At 60.2% G+C, this 25635-nt stretch overlaps 1 protein-coding gene and 1 long non-coding RNA gene across 2 annotated transcripts in view; both read right to left on the bottom strand.

The window, feature by feature from the left end:
* LOC119098835 (peroxidasin homolog) overlaps positions 1–25635 on the bottom strand; it is a 44508-nt gene that overhangs the window by 16437 nt on the left and 2436 nt on the right. Inside the window, 15 exon segments of the mRNA XM_037221882.1 lie at positions 2442–2524; positions 3461–3623; positions 4026–4135; positions 5089–5174; positions 5730–5841; positions 8197–8348; positions 8862–9013; positions 9648–10087; positions 10899–11016; positions 12126–12289; positions 12931–13002; positions 13834–13905; positions 15519–15590; positions 18093–18164; positions 18493–18564. Of these exon segments, the coding sequence (XP_037077777.1) occupies positions 2442–2524; positions 3461–3623; positions 4026–4135; positions 5089–5174; positions 5730–5841; positions 8197–8348; positions 8862–9013; positions 9648–10087; positions 10899–11016; positions 12126–12289; positions 12931–13002; positions 13834–13905; positions 15519–15590; positions 18093–18164; positions 18493–18564 (1940 nt within the window).
* On the bottom strand, positions 3562–4791 carry LOC119098593 (uncharacterized). The gene is made up of 3 exons (XR_005094266.1): positions 4665–4791; positions 4026–4135; positions 3562–3623 (listed from the first exon to the last, which is right to left on the bottom strand). It is a non-coding gene; the product is annotated as an uncharacterized LOC119098593 (long non-coding RNA).

Genomic DNA, 25635 nt, shown 5'->3' with positions numbered 1-25635 from the left:
ATCCTGGGGGGGGGGGGGGGGGGGGGGGGGCACAGGCCCCCAAAACTCTGAGAGTATGTCTTGGCCCCTCCAAAGCATTCCCAGAACAGAGTATCAAAACAAAACGCATGTTGACGCGGCTTAGTCATACTTTGCGCAAACATCGTGTTTGATAAGTGCACTGGACCTCGGATCCCACACCGACCAGCTAGCGATGAACGGTTGGCCCTCTCCCCAAACTCCAGGCTAGATCCACCCTGGTCTTGAGCTGTCGTGCAAGGCTTTTGTGGACAAATGATACCACCTGATTACAGCGGCGGCCACCATAGCCCCCGTCATTCGACGCAGCGGCGCCGTTGACTCAGTGTTGGCGGCGAGCCCTTCAGATGACGCGATTCGCTGTGACCAACACCGCGTCTGCGGTCTAAGCCTGGCGTTTCTGATGCTTTCAGCACACAGAACCGGCGCCGGTCGCCGACTGGCCGGCTGCCTGCCTTCTGTCGGGAAGGGCTGTGGAGTCGGCCACGGCACCGCTCGCGTGTGAATTCCGAACAGACTCCGCGGCCTGTTAGCCCTCCCGCGACACCACACAGACACCGCTGCCAGCCAGTCCTGCCTGAAAACCTGCCCTGCCTTATCTGTTTGATAATTCCCCGAAAAACTCCACGGTCTCCCAGCAGCCCCGATGCAGTGCACACGAACTTCCCAGTTGGCCGAGCTCTGACAAGGAACGCACAGATCGTCTTCCCGTCCTCCCCTCCGGCCAGGGGAAGCGGCGTCAGCCTGGCCCCGTCCTCCGCTCCGGTCAGGGGAGGTGGCGTCGGCCTGACCCGTCCTCCGCTCCGGCCACGGGAGGCGGCGTCAGCCTGACCCCGTCCTCCGCTCCGGCCAGGGAGGCGGCGTCAGCCTAGACCCGTCCTCCGCTCCGGCCAGGGGGGCGTCAGCTGACCCGTCCTCGCTCCGGCCAGGGAGGCGGCGTCAGCCTGACCCGTCCTCCGCTCCGCCAGGGAGGCGGCGTCAGCCTGGCTCTGTCGTCCTCCACTCCGGTCAGGGGAGGCGGCGTCAGCCTGACCCGTCCACACTTACGCAGAGCGGAGCAGGGGACGGGATCAGGCCACCTCTGACCAGAAGTTTTTACACTTTGTTCCCAGTTGGTCGCTTTGCCGCCATTCCAGGGATGGCTCAACGGGATGGTGGGTTGACTGCTGTCCTTCCGTTTCGTAGGATCCCACCGCATGATGCGAGCCTCGTGCCAGCATTGGTTGCAAACATTGTCGTCGGCAGCTGTTGCGCAACGACTGCAGTGGCAGACACTAAGCCCTTCCCCCGCCCCCTTCCATCCATCCAAGAGGTCTGCACCGGCTGAAGCCGCCCACCGCTGTCGGAAACGCACGGACGGCGCGCGGCGCGCTCCCGGCTGGGGATAGCAGGTGTTTGTCCACTACGCCGGGAGCCCGCCGTCGGTGTACGCCGGTGGGCCGGGGTCCGGGCCGGCCTGACCGCGGTGCGGTGCCAGGGGCACGCTGCCCCACGCAGCCGGCCCGCCCTTGTAGTCAGCCTGGTCCAGGGCAAGTTGGGAAACAGTCCGCCGCCGGCCGCCATGGACAACTGGTCCGACCATAGCTAGACTCGCCAGGACCAAAACGTTCCCACCGCGCAGCCACCCCTCACCCCGCTGAAATTCGCATATTTGTGTGAGGGCAGATGTTTGCATGTGTCTGGCTTTTAGGCGCAGTGGTCCCATGGGCGTATGATCTTCAAATCAGCGGGGATATCGGGCCCAGTCATGATTTTCACGTCATTTCCACCCTTGGCTCCGGGCCTCGCATTATTAATCCCAGGACAAGTGTCCGAACCGGGCCCCCGACCTCTCTCGTATCTGACCTAGAATCTCACTCCCTCATTCGAAACTCTCGATTGCGTGCATAAGCTTCCGCAGTACTTAAAGTTGCCAATGCGTTGCACGCCCCGTCCTGTCTGAGCTACCACAGCACTTTGCCCCGTGCGACACAGGACCTTGGAGCACTCGCATTTAGTGCCTCCGCATCACCGGACTATTCAACTGCCCCCGCTCCGAGCTGTTACACACCGTGTACCATGCCACTGACCAGTCACACTGCCGTACCACTGACATGTTATACGGTACCCCTACCCCTGACATGACACACTGGACCCGTACCGTTAACATGTCAGACTGTACCTCATACCGCTGACATGTCACACTGCACCCCGTACCGCTGGCATGTCACACCCCATATCTTTGACATGTCATACTGTACCTCATGCCAGGTGTCCCAGCCACACCGTTGAGCCATGACACTGAGACCAATACCAGTGAACCGTTACACTGAGAACCATACCAGTGACCCGTCGCACCAAGACACGTGCCAGTGACCTCTTACTGTAGCCCATCCACGAGCCTAATCATACTGAGACCCACGCCACTGACCCGTCACGCTCACACTGGCCGGACCAATGGGTTTTCACCGCCGTGCTGGCCACCACTGACCTGTCGCACTCGTGCTGGCCGTCAAAGCTGACCTCGCTGAAGGCGGGCAGCGCGTGGTCCATATCGGGTCCACGAACTGCCCCCCAACTGCATCAGCATGGCGCTGCACTCGGGTGTCCTCGGGTGATGACGTCGGTGGCTGCCAGCCGCGAGCTGACCAGGCGTGGGTTCGGCAGCAGGAAGCCGTTGTATCGGGAGTGATCGGTCGGCTCCTGGTGACCGGACGGCATGACGTCACGGACGCGGCGCCGGCAGCAGCCGACCGGTGGCGGTGAGCAGCCCCGCCCCGACTGCAGCGGCGCACCGCTGTACATTTATGAGCCGCACGACCAACGCAGCCGTACGAAGTATTACGTACGCGCTGCTGAGAGCGGTCCCTGGACGCGCCGGCACGGCTCGTTCACGGATACATGAGATCAACAACATGTGGCGCGCCCGGCCGCGTCGGCGGAGGGGGGGGCGGGGGGGGGGGGGGCTCTGGAGGTGTGGTGCCCGCCCGCGGTCGAGCGGATGTGGCACTAGTCTGTGGTAGAACACTGTCTTCATCCGGGCTTGTCGCTGTGGAGTTCTATGAAGTTTGTACGCGACGGCAATAACGGTCATCAAAGATAAAAGCACGCAAGCTTGGAACTACACATTTGGCGCTGACCGTCGTTTTACGAGGGACGACAATGGAGCTTGCATTCTGATCACAACACTAAAATGTCGTCAACATCGCCATCATGCGCGAACTCCGCAAGGGCGGCATTCGCAACGTCTTGCCAGTCGCCGATTCTCTCGCTAGAGTGGCGTACGCCTCATAAAATGTTCGAGATTCGTTGAAGCTCCCGAGGCGTGGTCCGAGGGTCGAGGTTCGAGGGTCATTCGTTGAAGCTCCCGAGGTCCGAGGGTCGCTCACCTCGGGGCGTATTGAAGCCGTTTTCATACTGGGCGGGCAGCAGGCGGCGGAAGCCGACCAGCGAGGCGCCCCACAGCGGCTGCTGCAGGTTGTTGGCAGGGTGCCGTCGGCGCTGCGGTAGCGGCTGTGGAAGCAGATGTTGCTGCAGTTGAGGCGGCGCCGGTGGGACGAGCAGGCCGGAGAGGTCGCGCAGCCGCTCCATCTGGCCCGGCGACAGCAGGTCCGAGTAAGAGTATGCTGCAACGACCCGGCCCCAGTCAGGCGGCGGCAGTGCGGCCGCGGCCGAATACACCCAAACAGGGCAGCAACAGGTCAAGCAGTTAGCGCACTCCGAACCCAGTACGAGACCGCCGTCCAAAACCCGCGAAACAAGTGAAGACCAACATCGAGAGGAACACGTGGTCCAAGTACACTCTCGGAGACGATGATAGGACCGCGAGCATGCAATAGCAGATCTAAAAAAAAACATCCGTTGCAAGATTGAACAACGCATTAACATGGGATGACAAGCGCTTTCCGATCACATTGGGGCCGGGACAGTTACTCCAATCACTGTTTCCGCATGCGGAACAGCTCCGAATGCAGCCCGGCTGGAGCAGGCTGCATGCCTGCCTGACCGAGCAGCGGGTGTCAGCTCACTCGTGAGGTTGAAACGGGATCCGGACTCCACCAGCCGCTTGACCAGCTCCAGGGCGCGCTCGAAGATCTCGCCAGCGCGCGCTTGGTCCAGCGCCTCGTCCGTGGGGAACCTGCGCCATTGCACGGCCAAGCCGGACGCCGGTGTCATGCGTGGCAAGAGCTGCGGCAGCAAACCTCACGCAGCGCAAACAGAGCCGCCGCTGCAGTGGACATACCGAGTCGGTCTTCATGACGCAGAGTATCCCACACACCTGTTGCAATGACGAGATTGAGCAAACCACCCATTCTAATGCACATACACAAGCGCATCGGTATAGAACAGAAGCGGCTGAAACGGCCTTTCGCTGTCCTGCAGAACGAGAAAACTGAGCTAGTAATTGTAAGCACCGCATAAAAGCTACCCACAGTTGTAATGACAGAGATACCGAGCGCCAAAGTTGTGACGAACACCCGAAACTGAACGTACGACAAAGAAGTGTCAACAACACGGGCAACTCTCTGCTCTAAGAGGATAGTTCCCGACGCTCACTATCACAGGTTTCTATGCCTTTTGGCTGCATCAGATCACGGCCGGCCGGAGTGCCGGCCGGGGAGAGTCCAGGGTCAAGTCGGGAGTCGATCGATGCGCCAGATCTGCACCTGAAGATCTGCAGCAAGCTCGTGCGGCGTGCGGCGATGGTGGCGCGGCTGTGAGAACAGCTGACGCAGGGTACGGTTCAGCGCGATCTCGACATCGCGCGTCGCTTCTGCCGCGCTCTGGCTGACGAACTGGTCTCCGGGACGGCGGGACGACGTCTGGCGACGGCAGCACGTCAGCGGCGTGACCGAGCAGCCACTACAATCACGCTCTTCGACGGGCCTCGGGTCGGCACTGCCCCCAGCACTGCCCCCAGCACTGCCCCCAGCACTGCCCCCAGCACTGCCCCCAGCACTGACACCGCACAGTCGCACCGAAGGACGGACGCTGAGAGGCAGCCTTGTCCGAAATCACCAACACAGCGAGCCGGCCAGCTGTGGTCTGATGCCCCGTGATGAGCGTGCAGTGCGGACCGTGATCACTGACCTGGGCCAGCGGCGACGGCCAGGTGTGTGGTAGCCACAGCGGTGGCCCACGCCGTTGGCGACGTTGCACTCGTAAATGCCGCCGTCCTGGGCGGTCAGGGTCCTCAGGGTCAAGGCTCCGTCCGTCGTGGCACTTGCCGGACACAGGCCTCGCCGTCAGGACAACCGCTACTGGAGACTGACAGCACTACAGTGCCAGCCAAACTCTTCGGGAAAACTGAAACATTTGTCACAAGAATGTAACGCGACGCAGCACGACCAGATCATTTTAGTCTGTGAATGCGAGGTGGGTTGTAACTTTCATGCTTGGCCATCGGTCGTTGGACGGCTGATTGTTAATGAAATCGCCTGTCCTTCCCTACCACCTGTAATGAACAATCTTGCTAGATACACGAATAAACCAGGTGCCGGCCGGTACCCAGGGGAGCGGCTCTCAGCTGGTGGCGCGTCATCATCCCTGACCTGTGACCCATCCCTGACCTGTGACCATCGCTGACCTTTGATCCAAGCCCTGACCTGTGGCTCAGCCTTGACCGTGACCAAGCCCTGACTTGTGACCCATCCACCAGCCTGCGACCCAGCCCTGACCTGTGACTCAGCCTTGACCCTGACCAAGCCCTGACTTGTGACCCATCCACCAGCCTGCGACCCAGCCCGACCTGTGACGGATCCGTCGGCGAACAGGTTGCCGCCGACCCTTCTCCAGGTGATCTCCGGCAGCGGCGAGCCGGAGGCGCGGCACGTCAGTGCGATACTTTCGCCGAGGGCGGCCCGGTCAGGGTCATGGGCGGTCGCTCGGTCAGCACCGGGACCCGCCTGGAGCGCCGGGTCAGGTCACACAGGCGGAACAGCAGAGGGGCTGTCGGCCAATGCCCCCGAAGTCAGGACCCGCCGGAAGGGCGGGAGCGGACAGCCCACGATCCCGACGCACCTGAGCCGCGCCATCCCACCCAGCCCTGGGGAGGGCCGGCAGTCTCAGGCAGTTTTAGACAGGTTGGGAATCGGGGCAGTCTTGAGGCCACGCAACGGACCGGCAGGAGGGTGGTGGGGTGACTCGAGGCAGTGCGAGGGCCTGACTGACGAGCCGACGCAGATTTGCAGTATGATGGAGGGAGAGGGTACACTGACAATTTTACGTGCCATCCCCCCCCCCCACACCCTCCCTATGACCTTCCCCACTGGAAACACTCACATGGCCGCTGACATCGAGTTTCGGCCTCCTCCCTGGCTACGGCCGCCTCGTTCCTGGCCTCACACGTGTACGTGCCCCGCGTCGTGGTGCTGCAAGTTGGAGATTCGCAGCACCCGCCTGGAACGCGAGACGGGGCGGAGCTTCAGTACTCGCAGAGGACTCAGCTGAGCAGCGGACTCAGCTGAGCGTACGACCGGCCGTCGCCGCTGGCGTGGTGCTCGGAGTATCCAGTGGCGCTGCGGCACTGGCAGAGTGGAGCGGTGACGTTCGCTGCCCTAAGCCAGCGGCACTGCGGCACTGGCAGAGTGGAGCGGTGACGTTCGCTGCCCTAAGCCAGCGGCACTGCGGCACTGGTAAAGTGGAGCGGTGGACGTTCGCTGCCCTAATCCAGCGGTACTTGCGGCACTGGTAAAGTGGAGCGGTGACGTTCGCTGCCCTAATCCAGCGGCACTGCGGCACTGACAAAGTAGGGCGGCGGCGTTCGCTGCCCTGAGACAGGGAGCTGCGCAGGACTGGCAACTGCGCAGGGAGCTGCGCGAACTCGTGCCGCAGGTTGCGGAGACCAAACAATTGACCGGCAGTTGCAGTTGCCGGACAGAGGACAGAGAAGGGGCAATACACAGCGGTTTGGCTCAGCTGCCAGACGACGGCGAAGTTACCGTTCTCAAAACTACCTGTCACATCGCACCGGCTGCTGGCGACATGATAGCAAGCTCATGATACAATGACATGACCACATGACTACATGACCACATGACCACATGACCACATGACCACATGATAGCACGCTCATGATATAATGACATGACTACATGATAGCACGCTCATGATAAAATGACCACATGAAAGCACGCTCATGATACAATAGCATGACTACATGAAAGCGCGCTCATGATACGATGACATGACCACATGATAGCACGCTCAGGATGCAATGACATGACCGCATGATAACGATATGGTCGACGCATGGCCACGCTTGAAATGAAAAGAAACAACGTCATGCTTGAAACTTTCGCCGGCGCCTGATCACCTCGCACCACTACTGAGTGCTGGACGCGTACCCAGCGCCCACCTTACCTCCGGCCAGCACAGCCACGCGCGAGCTGTGCCGGATGCGGCGACCGTTGTGTAGCCAGCTGACCTCGGGCGTCGGGTAGCCGACGGCGCCGCAGGTCAGGTCGACGTTGGCTCCGGCCGGCCTCAGCTGGTCCTGCGGCGGCGCCGTGATGCGGGGGCGCGCTGCCGGCGGCGCCACCGGCCGGTCAGACACCACACTGGCGCACGCTGGGCCGGCCACGCTCTAGACCCGGGAGGTCTCAGGAGGTCCAAGGCTGAGCACGGACGCTCTGCGCACTGCTAGTGGCGTGGCACCGGGACAAGGCTCATCACACGCCACGTGAACAGTGGGAGGACGCTGGTGACGGAGCCGCTCTCTGGACCCTCAGGGCGGGTACAAGACACCCTGGACGGAGCCGCTCACTGAACCCTCGGGGCGGGTACAAGACACCCTGGACGGAGCCGCTCACTTGACCCTCGGGGCGGGTACAAGACACCCTGGACGGAGCTAAAGGCCCGACCACAAATCGCTGGGTAGCTAGCTGATGGACGCGTATCTGTGGATACGCAAGTGACGTTCAGCGCTCATGCGACATGCATTGCAATCTCACGGAGCCATCTAGTCGCGCCAGACACCGGGATACCAACGACAGGGAATCGGCTGACACAAGATGGAACGTGCACACTTTGGTGGGTCTGTGAGGAAGCAGAAGGCGAGCAGAGGCTGCTAAACCGCACGTTCGTCTCGGAGGACATCGACGCCTGGTATTGAGACGCTGATGTTGTCACGCGGACGTTTGTTGCGGTAACACCTATCCCTCAACTCCTCATTCCAGACAAAAGCGCACGGTGCCCTACCGTGGAGCGGCCGTGAACTCACTCTGCAGCACCAGCTGCGCGGGCGACGACACGCGCCCCAGCCGGTTGGACGCCGAGCAGAGGTACTCGCCGGCGTCTTGCGGCTGCACGTTGATGATAGTCAGGTTGGCTTCGCGCGCCGCGAACCGCAGCTGTCGGCGGGCAGGGTGGTGTGTTGGACCGAGCCGCCGTGGGAGCATCTCAGCTCCAGCCCTGGGGCTGGGCTTGCTGGCGAAGACGGGCGGCGAAACAGAGCGACGGAGGAGAGCAGGAGGGGGCTGTTTGCCGGCTGGAGTGAGGCGTGCTGGTGGGCTTCTCTGTGTTATCTGCTCCCAATGAGCGTGCAATTATGTATCGGTTCATAGTCAGTGAGGTCCTCCTGATGTGGTTACTCGGATACGGAGGTCTCTAAACTATTTCCGCGACTTTTGCAGTGAAACTCAGACATGCCCTACTTTTAAGCAAAGCGTTTTAAATATTTGACGAAAATGATATCCGTGTTCATCACTCTTCGACCTCTGACGCCCAAATGCATGCCGCGCTCCAGCCCCACTCGGCTGAGCACAAACAACCGCGCAACTGAGCACGCCTAGCCTCGATCCCTCGTGAAGCCGGGTTTGTGCAGCGCCGGCCGCAGCGGCAGCAGGGTCGCCAGCCCGGCTCACCCGGTAGCGAGGCGTCTGGGTGGTGATGGCGTTGCCGCCTCTCAGCCAGAGCAGCTCCGGCGTCGGGTAGCCGTCGACCACGCACACCAGCTCGGCCACGTCACCCACGCCCACGTGCACGTCCTGCGGGGCACGCACAAACCGCGGCCGACCTGCCGGGCAGAACTCGCTCAGCACCGACCACCAGTGTCAGGCGCGGGAACCCTGCCCGCGCCACGGGGAGCTCACACGCAGCGGCGGCGTGTCATCAGCTGATGAGCCGACGCGGCGCGCCTGCCGCACACTGTCAGGGATCAGCGGCTGTGAGCCGAGAGTTGACTCTGACTGCTGATCTAGCCGCGGGGGTCACCTCAGGGGATCTCAGCGGTGGTGACCAGCTGTGACGCGTCGCGCCTGCCGCACACTGTCAGGGATCAGCAGCTGTGAGCCGGGAGTTGACCCTGACTGCTGATCTAGCCGCGGTGGTCACCCCAGGGGATTTCAGCAGCGGTGACAAGCTGTGACGCGGCGAACGGCCCGCGGCGACAGCCGTGTTGGAACTCACAGCGATCACTCCAGGACAAAGGCATGCGTCCCACCAGGCGCGCCGCTCGTCTCACGCCTCACGGTCTTACGTCGTCGGCCCCAGCCATGGTCACCGTCAGCGGTGAGATCCCCGCCTCCCTTCCTGTCAGCCGCCAGTGGCTGATACCTGCATCGGCGATGTGTGAGTGGTGTTAGGGCCGTGTCGGACCTTGCTGTCTCGCGAGGACTGTGGCGGACCCACCGTCCTCTGCTCGTGCTCACTGTGTGTGGCCAGGTTGTCCTCCCTGGTGCGGCCCGGCAGCTGGAACGGCCGCCGCTGGGTCGTCAGTCGGTTGTCCTCGCGGTTCCTGCTGTCGAGCACGCGGCTCCGCCGGTCGTAGTAGCTCTGGCGCTCGCGCCGCGCCGGCCGCTCCTCCTCCTCCTCCTTGGCGAGCTCCTCCTCGCGACTCCTGGGGACGGCGGGCGGCGGGGGTGGTGGGAGCGGCGCCTCCTCGGGCGCTCCCGGGTGCGGCATCCCGTCGTCCTGCTGCGGCGAGGAGGGCACGTAACGCACCGTCACCGGCCGCGACTTCACCTGCCCCATTTGGTTTTTGGCCATGCACTCAAACACGGCGTCCGGGTCGCTGGACGGCTCCACCATCAGCGTGCCATCCTCCAGGATCTGGTAGCCGGCCTCCATATTCTCCGGGTCGAGCTCGTTCCTGAAACGGCCATCAGCTGTGAGTGGCGAGCCACGGACACCATCTCTCCGTAGGTGGCCTGACGCGGGGAATGGATCGGCGATAACCAACCATGCAGGACGAAAAACCGATCGGTTTTGCTTTGAACGCGACGTGGACAAGCTGTCTACCTAGAGCTAGCCACCATCCTCTCGGCCAACCGCAGAGGCCCTCCTAACCACCACTTACACAGTTTGCACTACCCACGAGCAAAAATAATCGTCCGTGGCAGCTCACATTGTCAAAAGCAAGCACGCACAGGCGTGCCTGCCTAGGATTACTGCGTGCCTCTCTCACAACTGCAAACTAGCGTTGTGCGGAACTAACGAAATCAACGCCGCTTCATAAGCTTTCAAAGGAATAAAATCGCGAGTTCACCAATTCCACCCCGCTTTCATTGGTACAGTTGCAGCGTCCATGAAGCTCATTACGTTAACAACATTCTATCGCGGCGCCGCATTTCAAGGCGTATGCCACCAGTCCGTCCAAATAAGGCATTGATATCGGACCCAGTCGAGTGGCACCTGACGTCACAGAAATAACTAGCCGCGCCGACGTCAACAGCGCCGTTGGCAATTGTTCACCCGAAGAGCGCCAGATCACGAACTCAGCGCCGGACAGCAGCACAAGTTGCGCCACACACCGCGCAGTCGGGCTAATCCTCCGGCGCGAAGTGATGTGTTTACAAGTCAGCCGACAGGGGGCGCTTGCCGTCAGCACCCGGCAGCTGTTGTTCAGCTCGTGGCGGGTTCGCAAATCGTCCGACAGGCGGCGCTAGCCGGGGCCGCCGTACCTGTTGTGCAGCCAGACGATGTCGGGCTGCGGCTCGCCATCCGCCTCGCAGTGGAAGTAAGCTGTCTTGCCGAACGTGATGACTACGTTGCGTGGCTGCTCTGTGAGCTGGGGCGCCGCTGGAGCATAGGAGAGCGCGCCTCAGGAGGCGGCCCTGGTGAGACCCCCGTCGCCCGACTCCCGGGGGCGTACCAGGGACTGTGTGTCAGCTGTCTGGTGTCGGCTCGAGTGGCCCAGTCCCAACGCAGGTGTCATGCATGGGTCAGCACGGAGAGACAGTTGGCAGAAGCGTAGTGGACGCGAGAGGTCATATCCCTGGAGGCGAGACGGAGGATGTAGCAGCGAACGAACGCCACACAATTAGTACACGACCCGACCCATCTCGTGTGAAGATGCAGCTGCGTCGATAAAGACAAGGTCACGGGTTCAGCCCCTACTGAGACCGACCTCGGTGACCCACGCCCTCTGCACGACGACAGCCAGCCTTGCACGCTTCACCGCAGCGAGTTTTTAGCTCAGCCAACCGCGTGACACGATCCGGTACAGCTCGGGGCCGGCGGGGCGGGCGCAGCGTGGAGCGGCCGCCTCGCGCCCTTGCAAAAGTCTCACACTAACCCCGCGGGATTGTGGAAGAGAGATAAAACTGCGTTCGTGCAGTCCTTCCAAGCCCTCCCCGGGGTACACTGCTGTCGGCGTCGGTCCACCCCCAGGACCCTGTAAGCCTGCGCTGGACCCCGTGCCAATGCAGGGGATGCGCTGTAGGACACAACACTAGGCTACGCGAGCATTGTCCTCTACATCTTCCAATTGTTAACACTATCAAATAGGCACAATACCCAGTCCAACGTAGACACTCACTTCATCACCACGCCCGGTGCCAGAACTTAGAATTTCCATAACATATTGTGGTACAAATGTCATTTTTGGGCCATTCATTCCATGCAACGTCAAATCCCTGGTGATAAGTTGCTGAAATGTTGTGCAGGCAGCCGCACTCCTACTCAGCGGCAACGCTCAACTCACGCCTGGTGCACACCGAGTTTCTGAGACAAACCAGGTACGGACCCGACACCCTGACCACGACAACGCCGACAACACTGCCCATTTCACACCTCGTTTAAAGAAATCCATTCATGATCATCACGCCACGATAACTTTGCCAACATGTGCACGGCTCAACCGCACGTGATACCATTCAAACCAACGGGCGTGCGCTCGGATCGCTTACAGCACCGCAACATTTGATCCTCGATGTCGGCTATACTGCGGCCGTTTAGTTCGGCCGGCTCCTGACAGGTGGCACTGGCTACCGACCGCGACGCGTGCTCCTTCAGCATGTGCGCCAGCCACAGCATGCGGCAGTCGCAGATCAGAGCGTTGCTGTCTAGCCGTCTGAAACGACGAGAAGCCGCACTTGTAATCGAAACGTGTATGCCATGCAAGAGCACGTGTCTGTCGAGGTCAGCGTTAAACAACTCTAATCACCAGACTCTTGTTCCGCCCATGCGCTGTTCTGCCTGCCAGATCTTAGCAGTCATCTCCTGTCAACCACTGGAACCGTCCGGTCGGCCCGTCCGGCCGACACCGGCCGCCGGAGACGGCCGACGCCCATCCTGAACCGCGGTGGGGGCGAGGCGGCGGCGAGCCGGGCTCCTCGGCCGCCGGACGGCCCGCCGCACGGTGGCGCCACACGAGTCGCGCGTAAGGAAAGCAAAATAAACGCGTTCGGCGGGGCGGCGCCGGGGTTTATTTGGCCGGAGCGACGCGCCCGTCGACCCATCAGGTGGTCGCGGTTTGTATGGGCTTCCGGGCGTTTCCGACAGGTCAGAACACGGGGCTGATGGGAGACCCTGGTCAGTGACAGACGGAGAGACATTGGCGGTGACAGAGGACTGTCACACCCTAAACGATGTGGGAGGGGTGGAGGAAGGGAGATCCCGGCAACCAGTGAAGGAGAGAAAAGGAGAGCGAGGAGCTGGCCTTGGCTGATCATAAGGAGGAATATCCTGACTATCGGAGTGTCGGATACTCACAGTCGCTTCAGGGAGGTCAGGTTGCTGAATGCGCCGTAGGGTATCCGCTGCAGCTTGTTGTTGTGCAGGAACCTGGAGCAGTAGAGGGCGCGTCAGACCACTCGTCCGAGCCCCGCTGAAGACCGCTGCCTGCCCAAGAGAGGCCCCAAAGGCCGCCCGAGAGAGGAGCTCCAGAGGCTACCCAGGAGAGGCCCCAGAGGCTGCTCGGGAGAGAGGTCCCAGTGGCTACCCGGGAGAGGCCCGACTGGTTGCCCGGGAGAGAGGCTCCAGTGGCTGCCCGAGAGGGGCCCAAGTGGCTGCCCAGAAGCGAGGGACCATTGGCTGCCGGGGAGAAAGATCTCAGTGGCTGCCTGGGAGAGAGGTTCCTGTGGCTGCCCAGGGAAAGGGAGCCAGAGGCTACCCGGGAGAGGTCCCACCTTCTGCCCGGGAGACAAGCCCCAGTGACACTTCGACAGTCGGCTGGTAGCTAACGTCTCAATAGTCCTGGGCCAGCCGCCCCGCCGCTGGCCGGTAGCTGCGGCCTCGCGCCGCCTTCAAAGGACTGCCGGCGCGAAGCCGTGCTCCGGATCGGCGACTGAGTGGAACAACAGGCCCCCGGCCGCAGGACAGGGTAACTGAGCGGCGCTGCGGCCCGGCTGGCGGCCGCCGCGGGGTGGCGCTGCGGAGATGTCCCGCCGGCATTGTACGCCAATCACTCGGCTAGACAACCCGCACTATTGTGTGGCGTGGACACAGCGGCGAGCAAAGTGGCGGCCATCTAAGTGATGCGTTATTACACATCGCACCAGCGACGCTCAGACGACCCAGTTCATCAGCCACCCTTTCCGAGACCTGAGGTGTTGGGCGGACATCTGACGCGCGCACGCGCCGGCACGCCCCCGCACCGCTGTGCCACATACTCACAGGCGCTCGATGGACGGTAGGTTGCTGAACGTTTCCGCGCTGACATCCTCAATGTAATTGTAATGCAGGTACCTGGGAAAACGGTTCATCCATAATTCAGAGCGGGGCGGGCGGCGCCTGGGTGCGCGTCGGCGGTGCGCTGGCGGGTCGGGCCGGGCCGGGACGGGCCGCTCCCTCCCAGAGGACACCGGCCCCAGTGTGACAAATACGGACCGGTCGGGCGCGCCGACCCGGCGTCCGGACGCCGCATCGGTCAGCGTCGCGCGCCGCCCTGGGGTCGGCGTCTGGCGGCGGACAGCCGACCGGCGGGAGGTCGGCAGACGCCGGCGGGCGGCGGCCGGCGGGCGCCGGCCCGGCTCTGACGGCTGACGGCAGCGACGCCGGCGACCGGTCGCACGGGTGCAGCGGCCGTCACAGAGCCGCCGATAAGTTCGTGCTCTCCGACTGGGGTGCGATGCACGCTCATCACGTGTGCGTACTCTGCGTGGGGGCCAGCGCGGTGGCCAGACATCGCCGAAAATGAAAGCCCTGTCATCTGAATTGCGTCGCAACGCCTGCTGGAAGTCGTGCTGGGACTCCGGACGTTCTTTCACTGCCAGCATTGCCAAATATGCACAGGACAATGCGCTGCACATCAGCAGCGGTCACAGGGGAGGACAAACCGCGGACATACCCGCGCGTGAGCATGTCCCGGGAAGATAGATGTTTCGCCGGCGCCTCTGACGGCAGGCCGGCGTAGTACCGGACTAGCGGCGCTCAGACATGCAACAGCCATACATGGCCGGAGCAGGGCTAATCGGATCGCCCAGGGCAGCCAAAGCGTCGGCCGGGAGTCCGATCGCAGTGCCAGCCTGAACGGAGCGCCGGCGAGCGGCGCTGGGTTGGCAGCGTGCACGGCTGCACATGCTGCCAGCACGTGCCGCCGCCCCGGCGCCGCGCGAGAACACCTGCCCGGACAGGCGCGGCGGCTACGCTTGATCTGACCGGGCGCTGCCGCCGACTGACACTAGCACACGAGACCGCACGCCGCCAGCCTACGTCGGCCGGGACGGGAGCGGCCGCCGCACTGAAGCGGCCGGCGGGCAGCTCCGAGACGGCCTACCGGCCACTCCGAGGCCCTGAGACGGCCGGCGGGCCGCTCCGAGACGGCCGGCCGGTCGCTCCGAGGCCCTGAGACAGCCGACTGGCCGCTCCGAGGCCCCGAAACGGTCGGTGGACCGATCCGAGGCTCTAGGACGGCCGGCAGGGTCAGCTGGTACGGCGCACGCCCGCGGCGGTGGTGACGAGGGGACATCACTGACTTCTGAGCCAGGTCTCAGTGAGCGCCCGGAGGACTCTGGGAGGGGAGGAGGAAGAGAGCAGGCATTGTCTTTAAGATATGGACAAGGCCATACAGCACACCTCAATTACATTGAGGCCTCAGACCTCAATTACATTACAATTACAGTGAAATATATTGTACACCTCAAAACAGTCGCTGCACAATCGAGTACAATCGAGTCGGAGCTTCACAGTCTCACGACGTTAAGCTAAAGCTGAACGATTTAGCGGTCACTGAAAATACAAGTGATTATAAAAAAGGCCAAATACATTGCAATAATTTCTGAGCGCACAACTATTCATCCACACTTCATGTTCCATGTTTCATAAGCCCTGGGCTACGCCGACGGAGAAAGCATACTCACAGTTGTTCTAGCTTCGGCATATCGTGGAAAGCCTCGCTATCAATGTGGCGTATCCTATTTTTGTACATATATCTGAGAACAAATGCACCAGAACGTCAGCACGAGTTGTTGCCTAAAACGCCAGTAGCCATGCAAGCGGGTCCATCTTGTGAAACAAAACAGCAATAGGTATATGTCGAAGATGAGTCGAAAGATACCACGCAAATGCCATCTAACAACAGATACCAAAGCCTATATAACCACACATAGCATCACAGCAAACACTACAGCCATCATTACTGAAAGCTTAGAGCCGCGCAAAAGCAAGATTCAATAACATATGCCGTCACTGTGAAGGAAAACACACCATCACTCTTTTAGCACCGTTGCTCTCATGTCGCTTAAGCAGGTATCACGTTGCGTATTGGAGGTGTCCTCTTCAAGTGATGGCCCTCGTTTAGAGGAGCCGTCGGATGCCGGCCATTTGAATTACATATGACCTCGTGAGGTGCAGCAGGCAGATGCCGGTTGTTTTATTCCGACTGCATTGATTTTATACGGCAGGCGCCCGTTAATATTTCAATCCCGAGAGACCATATCAGGTAAGTTATGCGCCTCCAGTTGTTTGGGATCACAAATGACCTTGCAGGCATAGGGAAGGTGAGGCGTGGTGATTCAGCCGTTTGTCTCTGAATGACATCATCTGGTGAGACAGGCACGTCTGTCACAGCTGATACCAACGCTAAAATTGGAACCAATAGCTCTGCTGGATCCCAAATAACCGTATTTGGCAATGACGTCCTTTGACAACCACCGGATATCAAATGCCTGCATTTGGTAAGGTGAGCGTTTGCTCGCTGATAGATGCTGAGGACCGGTATACGGCGTGCGCCCGCTGATAGAGTCGAGGGCCGGTATACAGCGTGCGCTCGCTGATAGATGTCGAGGGCCGGTATACAGCGTGCGCTCGCTGATAGATGTCGAGGGCATGTATACGGCGCGCGCTATGCAAGCACGGGCTAAGCCGGGCAGGCTAGGTGTCGTGTTCGTCTTAAAGAGTACCTAACATGAAATTGACCTAGGACATGACAGCTCGTCGCAACTTCATCTGGATCGTCCTCTGACAATGGAGCGGTAGTTTGATTTGGTAGCTCTTGCGTTGGCGGGTACGTGGGGTGGGGTGGGGGTGCTTGCCTCTATTTTGGGGGGAATATTATGTAAGATAGATAAGGAAGAAATTGAATCGTCAAGAGTGGCCATGAAAAGGCGAGTGATAGTGATATTGGTGAAGCGTTTGGCTGTACTCCACAGAAAATTCATAGCTTTATCAATTAACATTCAAAATGAGAGAAAATAATCATAAATGAAATGGGAATGGTAAAGTTAAAAAGCTTTCCCGTCAGGCTACACATCAAACGCTCCGTCAGCACACATGACGTCATGCGCTCCAGTCCGCACTCGTGCTGAGAACAGATCGAACAGGGCCTGGGACAGAGCCTCGTGCTGCATTTAGACTGCTTGGCCAGGGACGGGGACGAAATCGGCGGCTTTTGCTAAGCCGCGTCGTACATGATCAAAATAAATGTTGAGAAGCGCAAACCTTTATCAACAGCAAACAATGAGAACATGACAAGATTTCAGACTGGAATCCAACAAAAAATGATCAAATCATCTAATGTTAAGAGGGATGACGTCTATGCCGACCAACGTTTTGGCCAGCACCAAATACCAGGCATCGGAGCAAAAGCCTGTTTTAGAGCATCGCCCCATTTGGTGCTGAGAAGTTCATCGACCTGACAAAGGTGATTCCAACGGAGCAGCACGAGGTGCCGTCACACAACACAAAAGCGCGCCGTCTGCCAGCGTCGCCCGTCTCTCCAGCACAGGCTCCAGCTGTGCCGCCCGATAAGCCCGGCTCAGTCGCCCGCGCCGCACTCGATTCCTTTGTTTAGTCATACGTCCCGACGTGAACAAACAATGGCGGTCAATGTGACTGGCAGACGGCTCACGGCGCTGGTGCGACACACGCACGCACACCAAAAACGGCCCGGTCACCACAGCTGTATGGCGGGCCTCCCCGCGGTCCGGGCGGGCCTCCCCCGAAAACTGCGAGCACAATGTGCAGCCCCGGACGTTTACGCACACCCCGACACCGACCTCCGCGTGCAGGAGCGGAGAGAGAGTGCCCACCTCGTGCGTGAGAGCGTGTGCTGAGAGGATGAACTGCGTGTTGGTATAGTGAGCTGCATGGACGGCCGATCTCATATTCTCAAAGCGCACGCGGAATAATACAATCGCACTTTCATGTGATTTGGGCACTGTCGTAAAACCCCATCGTGCATTTAAATCAAAATGGCGGTGGCGCATCATTCATCCCACTGTCTGCCGCTAACTGCCGCCGGGGGATGACTACCGTTTGCAGTAATGGTCAATCTGTGCCCGAAAGACCATACAATGAATCATTGGGCAGGATTAGGACGGGCGGCTCTGCAGCGCCGGCGGGTCGCGGTCGGGAGTCGTCGGCAGGCCTCCTCGGCGCCGCCGCAGTCCGCAGTCAGCCGCGGCCGCCCGGCAACAGTCGCCCGCCGTACTCACAGATAGCGCAGGTCGTCCAGCCCCGCGAACGTGCCCTTGTTCAGCTGGCCGATCTTGTTGTTGTTGAGGAGTCTGGCGGCGGACCGGGCAGCACGTGAGGGCGGCAGGGCACGCGCGGAGCCGCGGGAGAGGGCGGTCGCCGCTGCTGACGCTGGGTGAGGCCGGGCAGCGCAGTCCGGCCCCGCCCAGAGCAGGCTACGCGTGCAGCGCCGGCGCCGGCGCGCGAGAGAGGGTGGCCGCGGCGACAACACAGGGTAGCGTCTCGGAGGCGGGGTAGCGCGACCTGGCGCCCGGGCCGGATGCCAAACCCGGCGCCAACCATCAATGATGACGACCTACGGACAGAGCACGGGGTCACAATCCCAGGGATGAGCTCCTCGCTTGAAGCCGGTCGACTCACAGTGTGTTGAGGTTGCGCATGCGCAGAAAGCTGCCCGGTGGCAGGTGCTCGATCTCGTTGAACCTGAGATCCCTGGAAGAGAGGAGATGTCTGTCAAATATCTAGTTGTTTTTCACGCGAGGTGAGGATTAGCGTGACGGACCAACCAGGAGTTGCATGCATCACGAACAAGTACTGGACATATCTGGGTTGACCGGCCAGCGTGTTGCGGATCATACTGACCAATAACGATTGCTCGCCTCACTCGTTCCCCGAACGGCCCTGGTCATGGCTGACCTGCTCAAAGCCTTCATCGGGGTTACCTGTGCAGAAACGTACTTCGAGGCAAAATGCTCTGTGTTCAACATCCTACGATGTAAGGACGTTGGAGCTCGCAGAAGCTGCGGGGAGGTTATGACTCGCTCCTCCCGTTTTCCTTCTACTTCTGAACCTCTCCCCAGCCCTTCGAGCCTGTAGCCACCCTTCACTTTGCTTTCCTTGTCTCACTGCGTAATAATAGCCTGGGGAACGCCTGCTCCTGCGTGAGAAAGGCAGGCATTCTCAAACGCGAATGCTTGAAATGTTGAACGGAACGTAAGCCCATTTAGCCGTTGCTTTGGGGACCAGTGAATCAAGATGTTGACAGGAGCATCGATCTTCCTTTCATGAGGTCGATAAACAGATGTACACTGATATCTAGTGTTCGTGCATATGTCTGCAAAGAATAACACTTAAAAATCGTCTCGCATTGGGCCTGACAAGACCGGGAAAATTTAATACATGACATCGAGGCATTCAAAATGGGTTACAATCTCGATTAAACTGTGACCAAAGCATAGCGCAAAACGAAAAATGGATGGGTATTGTTTCAATAAACTGGGCTGCTGTCTCTGCTGCAGATCTCATGGCCCCCAATCTATGTTGGTTAAGGTCACAGCAGGATGCACTAACAGCGGCTTTCGAAGACCGTGGCATGGACTACTGCTTGGTCGATTGCCGACACACTTTTGGATCAGATCTAGTGATAGGCAGCTCGAAACTTGGCGGGCAATACCTAACGCATTTTTTGCCCAAGTCGCTATGTTTGAGAACTACCTGCAACGGTTTGGAATGTACCCACAACAAAAACACCGTGGGTCAATATGACCCCAACATGAGAACAGAGTTAAGGTGAGGCTTCCAGAATGCATATCATGACGGACGGGTGCAACTGCATGCTTGAACACGACATAGTGCCGACGCGTCCTCGGCATAGGCCACCACTCATAGGCAATGTGACTTGTCTAGTCAAACGTCGACACAAGATGAAGGAAGTTAAAGCCTAGTCTACTGGAAATTTCAAAGTCAAGCGCTTACAAGTTTAGCAACTTTTCTAGAGAAAGTCTAATGGAGATTCTGAGGTCTCTCGCCCGACGGAGGTTGAAAACACGCTGGTACACTAGCCTCCCACCCCCCCTCTCTCTCTCTCTCTCTCTCTCTCTCTCTCTCTTCTTCTCTCTCTCTCTCTCTCTCCTCTCTCTCTCTCTCTCTCTCTCTCTCTCTCTCTCTCTCTCTCTCTCTCTCCTCTCTCGCTCATCTCTCTCTCTCTCTCTCTCTCTCTCTCTTCTCTCTCTCTCTCTCTTCTCTCTCTCTCTCTCTCTCTCTCTCTCTCTCTCTCTCTCTCTCTCTCTCTCTCTCTCTCTCTCTCTCTCTCTCTCTCTCTCTCTCTCTCTCTCTCTCTCTCTCTCTCTCTCTTCCGAAACCTCTATGGTGACCAGCCAGACAGCATAAGATTAAACATACACGGCATATTTAGTTATTTATTGTTTTGACATTAGCTACCACTCCACACAAATAAGTGGTTACACACCATGGCGTGGACTTCCAACCCGCCGTTGCGAACAGGCCCGATTTCAAATATTCGCCATCATATTTGAATATCGTTTAAAGATGTGTAGGGGTGAAAACAACGGTTTCGTTGTAAGCTTGTGATGCGGCAAATGCCATCCACATGATGCAAGGCTGTCCGCAGTCTGGCATTACTGGTACGCCAAGATTACCGCACGGTATAACCTATTGCCCAGGCAGTCAAGCTGATTTATGGAAGTCAATTGCTCTCTTTCACGAGGGCTCATGGTATGAATCTATCTCTGGCCACCTGCACAAAGAGATGCATGGTTACTAGGTAGCCAGGTGCTCAGCCAGGCGTTGATAAAGGTGCAAGAGAAGCCTGCAATCAAGTAGTCATGTCGTTCCACGTGGCTCGAGAAATATATTGAGGTGACCTTAAAGCTAGCATACGTCACAAGTTAAAATCATTCATATTATGTCTGTTGCATACAAAGCATACCTTAAAATATACGGGGAGAGGGGAGCGAGCTCCCTCTCATCCCCGCTACGCCTTGTTACGGCTCTGCGCCGGCGCCGGCAGAGATGGAGGCTGTCTCCTCTCATCCCCGCTACGCCTTGTTACGGCTCTGCGCCGGCGCCGGTAGAGATGGAGGCTGTCTCCTCTCATCCCCGCTACGCCTTGTTACGGCTCTGCGCCGGCTCCGGTAGAGATGGAGGCTGTCTCCTCTCATCCCCGCTACGCCTTGTTACGGCTCTGCGCCGGCGCCGGTAGAGATGGAGGCTGTCTCCCGGGGCGACCGCTGCCCTCGCCGCCAGCGGCCGCCCGGGGACACCGTTGGAGTGGCACGGCCGCCGCCGCGGCGCCTGATAACGAGCTCGTTACGCCCCATCCGGCTTAATCAGCGGCCGTAAACCGTGCCTGACCACCGCCGGGCACAATGGCTCAGACCGTGACCCCTACGTCTCCGCACTCTGTGGCATCTGACCACCGCCGGCACACCGGCTCAGACCGTGCCCCCTCCGCCTCCGCACTCGCTGGCATCTGACCACCGCCGGTCCACCGGCCCAGACCGTGACGCCTCCGCCTCCGCACTCGCTGGCACCTGACCACCGCCGGCACACCGGCTCAGACCGTGACGCCTCCGCCTCCGCACTCGCTGGCATCTGACCACCGTCGGCACACCGGCAAAGACCGTGCCCCCTCCTCCTCCACACTCGCTGGCACCTGACCGCTGCCGGCATACCGGCCCAGACCGTGCCCCCTCCGCCTCCGCACTCGCTGGCACCTGACCACCGCCGGCACACCGGCCCAGACCGTGCCCCCTCCGCCTCCGCACTCGCTGGCATCTGACCACCGCCGGGCACACCGGCCCAGACCGTGCCCCCTCCGCCTCAGCACTCGCTGGCATCTGACCACCGCCGGCACACCGGCCCAGACCGTGCCCCATCCGTCTCCGCACTCTGTGGCATCTGACCACCGCCGGGCACACCGGCCCAGACCGTGACCCCTCCGCCTCCGCACTCGCTGGCATCTGACCACTGCCGGGCACACCGGCCCAGACCGTGCCCCCTCCGCCTCCGCACTCGCTGGCATCTGACCACCGCCGACACACCGGCCCAGACCGTGCCCCCTCCGCCTCCGCACTCGCTGGCATCTGACCACTGCCGGGCACACCGGCCCAGACCGTGCCCCCTCCGCCTCCGCACTCGCTGGCATCTGACCACTGCCGGGCACACCGGCCCAGACCGTGCCCCCTCCGCCTCCGCACAACCGCTCAGGCGGCTGCGAAGAGCCCGATATGGGTCTTTGAGTGCCACAGATTATCGGAGCATGCGTTCACGGGAAATGTAAGGGTTGTCGACTTTTCGGTCACCACGCTCGCGTCCTCCAGTCATAATTATAAAAAGCAGGGGCGCCAAAATGGTCTTAGCGTCGTCAGGACGTCCGTAGTCTCCGACGCCGCGGCTGTGTGGCGGGAACCGTGCACAACTGTACAGGCTAGCGGCTGTCCCACCGGGCGTGCGCGGGAGCGGCGGAGTTCTCAGGCCTCGACAACAGACGAGGCCCGAGAGCTGGCCTGGGTCCGCCCACTGCCCGAGCCGGGCGGGTGGGTGGCAGCTATTGAGGCCGTGGGGCGACTCACTCAGGACCCTCGCCCAGTCCCCACGCGTCCAACACAGTATCTTTCACAGCAGGCGTTAAATTGGGTTTGTCCATAGCGAGATTAGGCTGTCAGCTAACTGTTGGAGTCCCCGGTCAATATATGTCCAGTATCTACTTCATCAACACGAATGATGAGTGTGTTTCCTCATGTCACATATTTCATAGAAACTGGACCCCAGATCACTGAAGCTAAGTTGCGCATTACGACTCACGAAAATGTCACGACAGCTTCATTGCATGCGGAATGTTAGTGCCGATCGAATCGCAATTGAATATTTGGATCCACCTACCAGAAGCACATCCAACTTAGCCAACCGGGTCCCCGGAGATCACGCCAGGAGATCACAGCGGGAGATCACGTCAGGAGATCACAGCGGGAGATTACGTCAGGAGATCGCAGCGGAGGCCAGCCTGGACAGTGGCCTAGCGCTGGCATGGTGACGGTGGGCGACGGCGGATCCCCAATACCGCCACAACTACACCGTTACAGCAATTCTAATACGTCGGTCAGGACGAGGATGGACTTCATAGCAGCTGACATTATTCTTAGGAATAGTTTGGTCTGACTGAGACGGATAAAAGTTAGTGTCGCGGCACCAGGCAGGGCACATTGCTCCTGTGTGAGGGTGCACTCGTGTGTCAGTCCCCTGCAGTGAGCCCTTGGAAACGAGCCCCCGTTCGCACAAGCGGCTGCTGGCAAATAAAAAAAGCAATGCACGCGACGGGCTGGCCATGCCCTTTTCGGCACGCCACGACATGGAATCACGGCTCGGCGGGCTCCGCCAGCTCACGTCGGCAGATTGACCTTTGCACTGGGCAAACACAGCCCAGGGACGCCGCTGCTGCACGGCCGCTTCGCTGGCGACCAAAGGCGAAACAGCGAATTGTCTTAAACGATTCAATACAGCGGGCGAGCAGTCTAGACTCGCCCCACGAGCGTGCCTCGTCGCGGCTGTCGTCTGCAGGCCGGCGAGTTGGCTGACTGTACGCTGCTGGACGTGTCCCCCCCCCTGCCTGCCTGGCCGAGGGGGGTAATCCCGTCTGGCGTCTGCTCAGCCATGTCGCGCCTGTTTGACCCGCGCAGGTGGCCGTGCACGGCCCATTAGGACTGGGAGAAGCGTGCACGTGACGTGTAAGCATCGCCCTGAGCTCCTGACCGGCACTGTGCACCGGCTCTGACCAGCGGAGGCCAGTCCGGCGGCGGCCGATGTCCGACCAGCGACAAGCAGCGCCTGCTGGGCGTGTCACCATTGCCTGGCTGGCGTGGGTGTGACTTGCACACGGCGCACCTGCCTGCTGGGTCGCAGCCTGGCACAGCAGTTACCCACGCCAGCCAGCCAGCGCTGGCCCAGCCAGCGCTGGTCCAGCCAGCGCCACCGTCCTATCAACCCCATCGTCGGCCCGCCTAACGATGAGCCGGCGCGCCGGTCAGGCAAACAGCTGGCCGTGACGGCGGTGTCACGGCGGCACGCGGCCTGCCGACGCCTCGTGCGGCCGCGGCTCACTTCGCCGCCGAATTCTGCCGCTCCAACTCAGGGCGCGCGGCTCCGAGCTGGCAACCCAACGTGCGCTCTCTCCGACAGCTGGGTCCGGGCGTCCCGGGCCGCGTGGGACATCTCCGCCAGACACCACCGCCTCTCAGCTCATCCGGACTTCAGCGCCTCTAGCGCGACACCCGGCTAAGAGGGCGCACCAGCCGAACTAAGGGCAGCGTATTTGCTCGTTGTTTTCGATATCCAGTGACTCTACCTAGGTGCCCGGTCTGGCAGCCGTTTTTGCCGCATTTCTTGCCCTGTGGCGGCCCACCCCGTTCACCTTCTCGGCGTGATGCCGCTCCTATTATTCGCCACATTACACTCCAACCCCCCAGAAGAGAAGCGACCATGGTTTCTGACACGCAGTACTCTCCGGGCTGTAATCGACTTTGGCTTTCATTCAATCCTTTTCCTGACCATCGACCTGGAAGCTCGGTTGGTTGAAGCGTCTGTCTTCCGATTCACCTGCCCGTGGCGAAATGATTCAAGATGCTTTCAGGCTCGCTGTTTTCCTTAAATTGTGAGATTGCGACCGGTGGCAACGGCTTTGCTAAAGGCCAGTTGACGTCGAAGGGCAGGACGGACCGTGCTGAAAGTTGCGTGGTGTGGTCAGACCTCAGGCAACAAACACTGTTTAGCGTGGGCTCTGATTTCAGAACTTCCTCCAATGAAATTGCTTTGACCGAACCTTTACACAGCCATTCATGAATTTATCTGCTCAGAAGAATTACACTTTCTTTAAGTGCTTTCCACCCCTGACGACTTCTTCACTTGAAACCGGCGAGACAGACATCGGCTTAGAAACCATAGAAACCATTAGAAACCACCATGTTCTGTGTGTCTGTCCCCGTACCGTGCGAAGGTCAGGCTGGTGATGACGTCACACTGTAGGCGAGGTCGTCACACTGATGACGTCACACCGCAGGCGAGGACGGCTGCGTCTGCCGTGGCAGCTACCCGATAACGTCTACTGGAGTGGGATGTGGGCTGCAACACGCATTTGCATAGGGTCGCCAGCGGACGTCGGCCCTGTTGTCACCGCCGCCCGCTCATTCCGGGCAGTCGGCCGCCGCACCCGGCCACACTGGCGCTCGGGCTCGACCAGCTGCATCGGTCGGTCCCCGTGTACTCACAACTCGCTGGCGTTCCCCCGAAGTGCAGACCACCACAGTGGTCTGACCAGCTGGCGGCGTGAGGTTCTCAGCAGCCTCACAGGCCGGCCTCTCCAGTCGGCGCGCGCGGAGCCGTGCCCGGACACTCCGAACACTCCGGCGTCGCCCGAGTGTCCGGGAGCAGCTGAGCCCGAGTGTCGCCGGCGCCGCGTAACCCGCCCACTCCCGCGGAGCACTCCCGGGTGCGGCGGCAGCGGCCGGTCACCGGTGGGCCGCTGACACCGTCCGCAGGCGAACCTCCGAACAACAAGACGCGCGAACTTTGCATTCGGCAATCGTTGATAGAAGGTGGGACAACATAGTTTGACCCGATTCGCATGTTAAATATATTTCAAAAATGGAAACATCCCCCGAAGTTGACTGAAATACCTCAAAGACGAAACGATGCTATACTCGCCTACTCTAGCATAGGGGCGAGCGATTTTCCCCGACGCCAGAGCCAGCGATTTCGTCAGTGTGCGAC

This window comes from Pollicipes pollicipes, unplaced genomic scaffold (genome assembly GCF_011947565.3).
Source record: "Pollicipes pollicipes isolate AB1234 unplaced genomic scaffold, Ppol_2.1 Scaffold_4740;HRSCAF=5597_pilon_pilon_pilon, whole genome shotgun sequence".
Lineage (NCBI taxonomy): Eukaryota > Metazoa > Arthropoda > Thecostraca > Pollicipedomorpha > Pollicipedidae > Pollicipes > Pollicipes pollicipes.
The sequence above is the reverse complement of the archived record's forward strand: the minus strand, read 5'-3'. Positions and strand labels throughout refer to the sequence as shown.